The sequence below is a fragment of the Panthera uncia genome (assembly GCF_023721935.1).
Source record: "Panthera uncia isolate 11264 chromosome A1 unlocalized genomic scaffold, Puncia_PCG_1.0 HiC_scaffold_16, whole genome shotgun sequence".
Lineage (NCBI taxonomy): Eukaryota > Metazoa > Chordata > Mammalia > Carnivora > Felidae > Panthera > Panthera uncia.
In genome coordinates, this window is record NW_026057576.1 from 66,151,782 (window position 1) to 66,163,022 (window position 11,241).

The 11,241-nt window shown below is 38.2% G+C and overlaps 1 protein-coding gene across 7 annotated transcripts in view; it reads left to right on the plus strand.

Moving 5' to 3' along the window:
- MBNL2 (muscleblind like splicing regulator 2) overlaps positions 1-10,954 on the plus strand; it is a 158,024-nt gene extending 147,070 nt beyond the window's left edge. For 4 of the 7 annotated variants that reach the window (XM_049647502.1, XM_049647501.1, XM_049647504.1 and 1 more), the window contains one exon: positions 8,155-10,954. In XM_049647502.1, coding sequence (XP_049503459.1) covers positions 8,155-8,282 — 128 coding nt within the window. In that variant the 3' untranslated portion in view covers positions 8,283-10,954. The remainder of the gene's footprint in view (positions 1-8,154) is intronic. The other 3 variants (XM_049647503.1, XM_049647505.1, XM_049647507.1) reach the window with 1 other exon arrangement.
- The last annotated feature ends 287 nt before the right edge of the window (positions 10,955-11,241 follow it).

The following is an 11,241-nucleotide window of genomic DNA, read 5'->3' on the forward strand; positions in this document are numbered from 1 at the left end:
AAATACCATGTGCATGGACGTTTCTGTATCTTTGAGACTCAAGAGAGATGCCAAGAGCATATGCCTAACTCAAAGCCCCAGACAGCTGTGTGATAGAAAAGTCCTTCGCTTTCTCTACCCGCTGGGAGTAGAGGAACCATCACCCACGGTGAATTCCTTGGCTAGGATGTTTGCTGGGGAAGGTCGGTGGGGTAGGGATGCAATGCACGGTGTGGAAGACAGAAGTGTCAGGCATGAATAGGAAGAGAAAACCTGGGACTTGTCCCTACCCGACCACCAGATGCATGCATCCACCCTCCTTCCCATTTTCCTTGGTTGCCACGGCCTGATCCACCCACTTCTTTTTTTTCCTGGCTTTCGTGTGGCCCCTCCAGTCTAGGGTCTGGTTTCATTTTCATTTTGTCTTGACTTCTTCTGGCACTTGCAGAGCAAACATGGTGTTATGGCTCCTCTGTTCCAGAACAAGCACCCGACACCCTGAACACTTCTGTAGTATTACAGGGAAGCATGAGGAACGAAAAAGTCTCTCATAGGCCTTTTCCTTCTTTCTCATATCCTACAGGAGAAAGAGTCATCCTTGGATGATCTATGGATTTTTAGGCGACACGAGGGCTAGATTCCTGTCTCACTGTAAAACCAACAGAAATGATCCTCAGCATCCCCTCAAGGGACTTGGATTGGTTGAGGCTAGGTGTGGGATAGATAAGGGGATCATGAGCAGAGCCTCACCCCATTCTTACAAGAATCTAGATTTTTCCACATGTGACATGGAATCATGTGAGAAGTGCAGTCTTACTCAAATCAAGAACTTCCATGTATGTATTTTATCCAGATAAATCCAGATAATACAAATTGTCAGTGTGGACCCTGGTCAGTAATCTTCAGTGAGACCAGGGTTATTGACTTTCATGCAAAACCTCAATTATTAATATTTTTAAATGATCAATTTTTATGTATTAGAAAGTATATCTGAAGAATCTTTCTGTTCAAATATTATAGGATAGAAAATTTTAGAAATGAGTCCTCAGCAAAATGATATGTCATTGAAAACAAAGGAATTAGAACTTTGGATGTAAACTTTCTGTGAAGAACAGAGGACAAAACAATCATCTGACTAAACTACTCTTTACGGTCTGCTAAATACTGTGGGCATTCCGGCTGCCTTGGGTTGCTCTTTTTGAGTGTGAAACTCATTGCCATATTTGAGAACTTTCTTCTACAACCCGCACGTGTGCCTAGCCTTCCTACATACATGCAAGCCCATTTTGAAATCAAGTCAAATGTGGCACAAGATGTTGCCTTCTCTCAGAACAGTATTCCCCCAAATGATGACTGGGACTATTTTCCAAAGTGTGTTTTCATATACCACTAATTATCTTTGACTTGTCTGTGTGGTTCAAGTTTACACATAGTCTTGAAGTAGGCCAGAGTGCTTACAAATGTTCATTTATTAACCCGTATCATTAGAACTGCTCTGATAAGGTTATGGTCACTGAGACCAAAGACATTTGCTTTTGACTTTAGTAATCCATTCTGTGATTAAGTACAGAATGAGTTTGCAGCCAAAAATGGACCCATGGGCCTCTGCCTTTGTACATTTCGCCTCAACCAAAATACTTCACAAGTTTGGCCTCTCAGACAAAATTAGGGAATTTCAGACAGTCGTGACTGACATGAGAAGTACTAGAGAAAAGACGGAGAGAATATTAAACAGTAGACAGACTGAAGGAGGGAGGGATGCCAGTAGATAGTAGTGAAGAGAAACATGCATGACAGAATAGAAAGAAAAAAAAACCCTGTAAATAAAGACAAAAAATATTAGCCTGGTGAGCAACAAGCAAGCTTCCCTAGCTTGGCCATAGTTGCAGGAAATGCCATTCGGTTTTCAATTTTTTAATTAATAATAAGTTCTGTTTAAAAAGATAGCGAAACATCCTTTTAAAAATTACCTTCCAAGGAAACAGGGCCTTGTAACCATGAAACAGATTGTCTAAGGAATCAACCAAGTCTAGAAGTTTTCTTCAAGTGGCTCTTTTTTTTATCCGCCTTGTTTCCGTCTTTGTGAGTGATTCTTCCCCAGCCTGGAATATTTTTCCCTTATCGATATATAACAGGGAGTAGGGGAATGGTTTATTTTTCTCAAATATTCCCTAATTCTGAAATTCCCTGAAAGACTACAGAGATATATATTGCACAAAGGGTTCTTTTCCTGCCCCCATTACTATATCGCACTTGTGAGTGGTCTGTTGGTATGCTACTGATGACAGTTTTGTGGGATCGTGTCCTCAGTAAATACTTTTTCAGCGTTCCATGCACCCAACAGTTAATACGTGCCTCCCTAGACACTAGAGATGTAAAGATGAATGAAACATGGCCTCATTCTTAAAAACTTTGCTGTGGACCCAGTTAATGCAACAGCCTTACTCAGAAATGTGCATTAGAGATCCCATGCTAGTAGTATTCAGATGCACTGAGATTCCTTCAGATTTCAGCAAAACCATACAAACATAGTATGAGGCATATTTTATCTACATCATCAAACTCAACACTCCAAAGACACTGTTGGATGGCTATTCACAGGAAGATTTAAGTAAAACATTGTTCTTCTCTTCTAATTATTTTGTGGTTTGGATCTGTAGGAACAGTTGGTCTTTTCATTGAAATGTTTTTCATATCAATTAAGCCAAGCAGTAAGAGTTCTTACTGACTTTAATATTGAGCTAACATTTTGAAAGATAATTCATCTGGCATCCTGTGAATCTTTGTCATGAACACATTTATATAACAAGTATGAATATTTCTGGAAGTCATCTGGAAGCTCACCATAACCTAGGGTATTCATATGTTCAGTTCCTGGCTATCCACCACGAGGCAGAAAACTCAGAAAGTGTTAGTACTTGGTGCCTCTGAAGCCTGGAGAAATCCTATGCTGATCTGTCTTCTTTGGCTAAATAGCTAACCAGGGCTAGTTAGTTCAGTGGTTGAGTGGATGATGCCGATGCACTCGAGTTCAGTGTTTCAGCCTCTGCATGGACTATTTTGCTTTCAACCAAGTGCATTTCTTACTCTGGCCAGCTGGTTTTCAAGTGTCCACCAAGGGTAAGAGCATATGGTTGGCTCAGCCAAAATCTAACATCATCTTGGAAGAGAGAAGGCAATGTGGATATTTCTTATCTGGTGAATCAGTAAAGGGAGGGACAGTATTTTTTTCTTAGAGGGTGCCTGTTGGTCAAGTACCCTATTCCTTTGGGTGAAAGTCAAATGTCTGCAAGTTGCAGGATTAACTCCCCAGTGTTGCCTACAGCATTGACTGTTACCTGGCTCAGGAAGCTAGCAATCCAGGCTTAATGGATATCTCCTCCCAGTAAGTAAGGCACAAACCAGCATTCAGCCCAAAGATATATTTGACCCACAGAGTTGTCTTCTATAATGTCAAGTAGTTGCTGAATTCCCATCCTCTTTTGGAAAACAGAAAGGCCAAGCAATGTGGAGCCCAGGTTTCTGCAGGTAGCCATTGGCTGGAGCTGACTAGCTGCTCCGCCATTCCTTCCAGGCACGGGCCCTCCCATCTGCCACACTCCTTACCTGACCCACTCACTCATGTGCATTTCCTGCCTGGGCCCCGTAGTCAGTCAGCTTAATATGCAGGGACCCTGTCTTCTTTTTAATAAATTTGACTGCTGTTGCACTATGAAGCAAATGGTATACGCACTTCCCGGAGGATGCAGAGATTATTAAATGGCTGCTCATAACACATTTGAGGGGAAAACAACCCATCTGATATTCTTTGGGGCCATTCATGCTTTGTCTTCAGCAAATATGTATTAGACTAAGTGTATACTGGGCTCATATGGGAATAATTTAAGGCTATGGATTAAGCAGAATCATCAGATTCTCAAATCTGACCACCTGAAGGAAATGCTAATTAAAAAGTAGACTCCACTGCAGCCAAGTAATATTTTTTGCATCACCGATACTCTTGTTACAACTAGAGGGTCCACCAAAGAGTTATCCCTGAGCTCATAATTTGAAATCGAGTGTGTCTTTATTTTAAAAATAGTTTTAAAATGTTTTAAATTGCCCAATATTGTGGACATCAGCTAGTCTCATTTTTGTGTGTTCTCCTTTAGTAGAAAAAGGAATTAAAAATAATACTTTTAAAAGTTCAAAATATTGATTTACCATACAAGATTGCTTAAATCTTATTTTAGACCCTTCTTCATCATGGTTCTCCTTCTATGAGAAAAGACTTAAATTTGAGAGACTGGTCTATCAGAGAGATGAACAGAAGTACATCCTGTTCAGTGTATTTGATTTCTTTCCCATCACATACCATACTGGGGTCCCCTGAGGCTGAAGCAGTGGACCTGTGACTGGGAGGAGGGGCTTCCACTGCTGTGAGCAGACACATGTGCAGCAGCCACTGGGAGGAGCCCTGGGTAGGATGTGGTTGCCCCACCCCCACCCCCGGGCAAGGACCAAGCAGCCCCAGGGTCCCTCAGCAATTTCTCCCCACATGGCTCCTGTGGACAGTCACTGCTGCCTCCAACACAGGGCTCCATGCTGTTTGCTCTAGACACTAGCCCACGGCCCCGCCTTTCCCTGGTTCCCAGGCTCCCACAGGGCTTCTTCTGAGCACTGATCTCCACTGGCCCCATGAGAGGTATAGACACGTCCTTTGGAATCACTGTTTTCCCCGGTCATCGCAGACTGTCACTATACCCTGGAGGGGACTCCCGTGCCAGCAGACAGAATGAGCTAACAACTCTAACTCATGCTGGTTTGCACAAGCACTTTGTACGTCGTGCAAGCCGGTTAAAACCATTTGTGCTGCTTTTCCTGTGTGTCTGCAAAATATGACTGGCAATACTGACCTAGCTCTTAGGGCTCTGGTAAAAATCGCTCAGAGCCTCCCAGAAAATCAGGGAGGCATCTATTCAAATTACACCAAAACAACAATGATGTTTCAGAGAGGAGATTTCTGGGGAATCCAGTGTGGTAGCCAGCTCTCTGACGTGTGTGTGTGTGTGTGTGTGTGTGTGTGTATTCTGGCAGACCCAGGGGCCAGGGGAATTTTCGATTGCCCCTTCCAAGAAAACACAGGAGGTTGAGGAAGGAACTTTGGAGATGAGTCTCAGTTTGGGCAAGTGCAGGACAAGAAGGGTGCCACTGACAGCCAGTCTATCGAGGTCACTTTGGTGCACTGTGATTTAATTAACTGTTCTTTAAAATGGACAGGCTGAGGATTAGGACTTGTCAAAATCCGATTCATAGCCCATGTTTCAGGGCCACGTATAAATCTGTTCTTTTAAGAATGCACATTTTGTACCTAAATTGAAATATTCAGACACCCACGGAAGGTTTTGATCCTGCTGGCCATTAAAATTACAGTGGAGATTGAAGAAGTCTTTATGTGTAGAACAAATTTTATATGTCCATATAGAATTAGTAAGAAAGAAAATCTCTGAGAAGACGCAGCAGGGAAGCATACAAAATGTACCTATTTGTCTTTATTTTAAAATTATGTTTCTTTGCTGTGAATTAAAAATATAATCTGACTAAAGAAAAACCAGATTTAAAACTAGACAGAAGAGCCCTCTTTACTACTTCCAAATGGCTTCCCCACACCCTACCCTCTATACTCCCTACCCCCCCTGCCCCCCCCCCCCCCCGCCCACACACACTTGGCTCTTCTCTTCCCTCCAGGGGTCTCCCTCCAGCTGGAATTTGTTCTGTCCCCTCCGTGGGCCCCATGGCCTGTCGTGTCCCACATCCTATACCATCAGAAGTAGCAGTCAAATGGGCGGTAGCTGTATCAGAGGCACTCAATTGGTAACTGTTCCTCATCTGGACTCCTGTCTGCATCCCCAGACTGTATTTCACCCCAGAGTACACTTAATTCAGACTGTACCAGCAAGCTGTATTTCTCAGGGGGGAGAAAAAGTAATAATCAAATTACATTTTCAAGAAAAATGCTACCATCCAAAAAAACGAAACACTCAAAGCTTTCTTACCTTCTAAAATCAAATCTCTTGGACTTCTTGAAGCTCATGGCTGCCAGGAGAGTTATTCATTTTTTTATACCACATACGATAGTCCACAAGTTAGGCAAAGACATGGCCAGAGTTTCCCGGTGTAGAGGCCAGGTGGCAGTAACAGCTGACAGATAGTAGCATTGGCCATTCTTGTTTATGTCTTTATCCATATAATGAATTCTATGTAAACTGAGGCAGAGGGTCCAGGCAAGCTGGGTGAGTCCAGTTAACTCTCTCAGTTAACTTCAAGGTTAATTTACAATTCCTTTAAACCCGAGTGGTTGTACATGTCTCTTTGTCAAATGTAAGTCCAAAGCGTTGCTGTGACTAATTTCTGCCATACAAATTTCCCCTTTGTTAGGCTTTCTGTAGGATACCTTCCTTTCCAGGCAGTTCAGAATATCACTCTATGTGGCACTATAGTGTCAGTAAGCAAGAATGTAAATATATTCTAAAATATGTATTATTTATGTATCAGTTTAAGAAATTGCAAAATTTTGTCCCATAAATATTTTAGGGAGACTTGCTGAAGTAAAAGAATAAAGAGAAAAAGGACATGATTTGATGTCCTGGGGCACATTCTTATTTGGAAGCCTTATAGACAGGACTGAAGCTGAGGGATTAAATAGAATAATTTCTATTTAATAGTCAAGTCTCTAAATCCAAAAGTGAAGTTACAATACGACCAGCTGAATTTGGTATTAGCAACTTGCAACGGGCTCTTCAAGGATACTGTGATAATATTTACATATAAAATCATTACATCTCATTTTTATTTGTGTATCAGTGTGCCAGGACATCAGTATATAAGTATACAAGACAAGGAATGCTATTCTTCCCAGTTAATTTTAAATTCCTAGGAACTTAAAAGAAAACAAACAAAGAATGAACGTATCTGAGAAGTTTTGAGTTTACATTTAGTATAAATATTTAATATAAATGAGTTCTTCCTCTATTTTTATCAATTCCATACACATCTGTATGTTCCAGTAAATTAAAGGATATGGTTTATTTCATGGGAGGAATTAATTTGAGTTTGTACTATTTGCGTATATACTAAAACTGTTTTATGTAAACTGCAGGAGCACCCACTTAAAAGGAAAAAATATCCACGTGTGAATTCTAACATAATAGGATAAGAAATTATGCTTGTAGAAATAAGGCTTTAATTGGGAGTTGCATCCCAGTGTGCAGGAATATTAGCTTGGCCATAAAGAATTTTTACTGGCTTTTTCCTAAACACTCTTAGCAGTTTGATAAATAAATATTTCATTCATTGCACAAAGTTTGGTTGAAGTATTGCACAAAGAATAAATACTTTTGTTAGAACGTGTTAAAAGCTTGGCTTTTTAAATGCTTGACCTTTAGAGGACTGGGTCACCCAAGGCAAACTCCCTGTCTTTTGCAAAGGTATGAAGTTGGAAATGAGCTTGGAAATCAGACTCCTGGGACCACGATTTGCATCTGATAGTTTAGCTTTATCTGTGCTTTTGGATTTATTAAGAATGTTTTAACTGCTTTATTAGAACATTGTCCCTTTTTCTCTTTCATTTGGGACGTTCATACATTCTCTACTGGTTATTATATCTTGGGAACGAAATTACTTTGGATGGGAACACACCTCTGAATTTTACATGCGCGCAAATAATAGATAAACTTAATTTGTTATACATTTAAAAATGTTTATATTTAAACGTTTCCCACAACTTTTCATGTACAAATGAATTCTCTGATTAGACTCCCTGATCACCTTAGCAAATACTAATTGAATGAATATGTGAACATACAAGAAAGAGATATGAGGCAAAGACTAAAAAGGAGATCGGGGTCTAAACACACTGCATGCCCACATATCCGCTATCAGAGTTTTACAGAAAATAAAATTCTGTGCATTTGCCTCACTGCTGTTTACAGCGGTCACATAGCAGCAGCGCCTAAGTATAAAAATTTTCAGCATGGAGGGTGGGGATCGTTGAAGATGACGATTGCATCAAAAGATCACAATATATCAAAATGAGAAATTGAAGAAAATTCCTATTTTCAAAGAGTAAAAAACTGAAACTCGTTATGTTCCCTCCCAGCAGGATGTCTAAAGCATGCTTGTCTTTTTCTTTAACAGATAATTCTGAAATAATCAGCAGAAACGGAATGGAATGCCAAGAATCCGCATTGAGAATAACTAAACATTGTTACTGTACATACTATCCTGTTTCCTCCTCAATAGAATTGCCACAAACTGCATGCTAAATAAAGATTTAGTTCTTCTGGACAGACCACAACTGTAAGAAGCTAGTGCTGCTATATCATATATGAGTATTAAATATGGTATGCTTAGTATATTCCAACCTAAGATAGTTAACTACCTGAGACCAGCTGTGACGTTTAAAGACATAAAGAGTAAAGTTTACTTTTCAAGGGTTTCTAAACATAGTTTCTGTCCTAGGAATATTGTCTTATCTCCATAACTATAGCTGATGCAGAAAGTCCAACCAATGTACTCATTTCGATTGAGAATACTTCCAAGTTAGCAATAAGCGATTAGCATTAGTTAAAAAAAAAAAAAAAAAAAAATCTATTCCGAGGGCAGGTTTGATTCTAACGCCAATTACTGTCATTTCATTTACCCGCTGGATCAAAGAGTATGTTTCGCTTCTTCACAACACGAATGCTGCAGCAAAGGTGGGAAGTGAAGTAAAACGGACGCCTGTCCCGCAGGTCTAAAATTTGAATGGAAATTCAAGCACAAGTACGGGGGACACATCAAAGTGTGGTTGTTTGGTTTGCCTGGAGATGCCGCATTGAATCATGTGATTCTAGAATAACATTAACTAGATTGAAAAAAGAAACTTTGCACGGTATGAGCTTCATACCCCACCAAACAAAGTCTTGAAGGTATTATTTTACAAGTATATTTTTAAAGTTGTTTTATAAGAGAGACTTTGTAGAAGTGCCTAGATTTTGCCAGACTTCATCCAGCTTGACCAGAATGAGAGGCCCATGCCAACAGTCTAATCGAAGGGATTAGTTTTTCAAACTCACCATCCAGTTGCCTGTTACAGAATAACTTCTAAACTAAACACCTAGTCAAACAACGAAGCTGTAGGTGAGGAGATCTGTATAATATTCTAATTTAAGTAAGTTTGAGTTTAGTCACTGAAAATTTGACTGTGACTTTAATCTAAATTACTATGTAAACAAAAAGTAGATAGTTTCACTTTTTAAAAAATCCATTACGTTTTGCATTTCAAAAGTTGGATTAAAGGGTTGTAACTGACTACAGCATGGAAAAAAAAATAGTTCTTTTAATTCTTTCACCTTAAAGCATATTTTATGTCTCAAAAGTATAAAAAACTTTAATACAAGTACATACATATTATATATACACATACATATATATACTATATATGGATGAAACATATTTTAATGTTGTTTACTTTTTTAAATACTTGGTTGATCTTCAAGGTAATAGCGATACAATTAAATTTTGTTCAGAAAGTTTGTTTTAAAGTTTATTTTAAGCACTATCGTACCAAATATTTCATATTTCACATTTTATATGTTGCACATAGCCTATACAGTACCTACATAGTTTTTAAATTATTGTTTAAAAAACAAAACAGCTGTTATAAATGAATATTATGTGTAATTGTTTAAAACATCCATTTTCTTTGTGAACATATTAGTGATTGAAGTATTTTGACTTTTGAGATTGAATGTAAAATATTTTAAATTTTGGCATCACTGCCTGTTCTGAGAACTGGATGCACCAACCATATCATTTTCGTTTGAGCAAAAAGAAATCCGCCATTTTACTTAATGTTGGTCAAAGTCTAATGACTCTCTTTCTATTGTAGATTTGATAACCCCATCAAAAGAAAATCACATTCTAAGTGTAATCTTACATAGTGCTTGTATCGTTGCATTTGTTTTAATTTGTGGGAAAGTATTGTATCTAACTTGTATTTCTTTGGTAGTTTCATCTTTATGTATTATCGATATTTGTAATTTTCTCAACTATAACAATGTAGTTATGCTACAACTTGCCTGAAACATTCAAACTTGTTTCATTTTTCATTTCTTTTTTTTTCTTTGTTACTTCACTTAAACTCATTGAAAGCATAGTATGCGTTACTAAAAGGTCAATTACAGGAATCACTGAAATATTTTTGTAGACTAATTGTTGTAACATTGTCTTTCTTTCTTTTGTTTCATGATTTTGATTTTTAAAATTATTAGCACACAGCTATTTTCAGCCCTTTAATAATGCAGCATCAAAAACATCACCTGTATCCCCAAATGAATATAGAAGACTGTATTTTTACTATGATATCCATTTTCCAGAATTGTGATTATAATATGCAAAGAGTCATAAATATGCCATTTACAATAAGGAGGAGGCAAGGCAAATGCATAGATGTACAAATATATGTACAACAGATTTTGCTTTTTATTTATTTATAATGTAATTTTATAGAATAATTCCGGGATTTGAGAGGATCTAAAACTATTTTTCTGTATAAATATTATTTGCCAAAAGTTTGTTTATATTCAGAAGTCTGACTATGATGAATAAATCTTAAATGCTTTGTTTAATTACAAAAATAAAATCACCAATGTCCAAGACATGAAGATAGCAACTCAACAAATACTGTAGTTAAGAGACGAACTCACCACTTGTTTGGGAACTACATTTCACTCTTGGTTTTCAGGATATAACAGCACTTCACCGAAATATTCTTTCAGCCATACCACTGGTAACATTTCTACTAAATCTTTCTGTACCACTTAAAGAATTCCCTCATTCATTACCTTACAGTGTAAACAGGAGTCTAATTTGTATCAACTCTATGTTTTGGTTGTAATATTCAGTTCACTCACCCAATGTACAACCAATGAAATAAAAGAAGCATTTAAAAGCATTTCTAGTCTTGCTCCTTTTTGTGTGGAGACAGACTGGTAATTAGCCAAACAAAACAGTCTCCACAATCGCACAGAAAACATTTGGGGACTTCAAAGAAGAGCAAGTTCTGGTCTTCAGATGGGAGACTGACAGGTTTTGCTTTTAACTTTGGTTTTTTAACCGTAAGGAAAGCAATTTAAAGGGATCACTTTGGAAGCTCTTTTAGTATTCCTTGAAACTAAAATAAACAGTAAATTCCCAGCAGTGCTATTTATTGTTTATCTTACCCAAGGGATACAGGAGTGC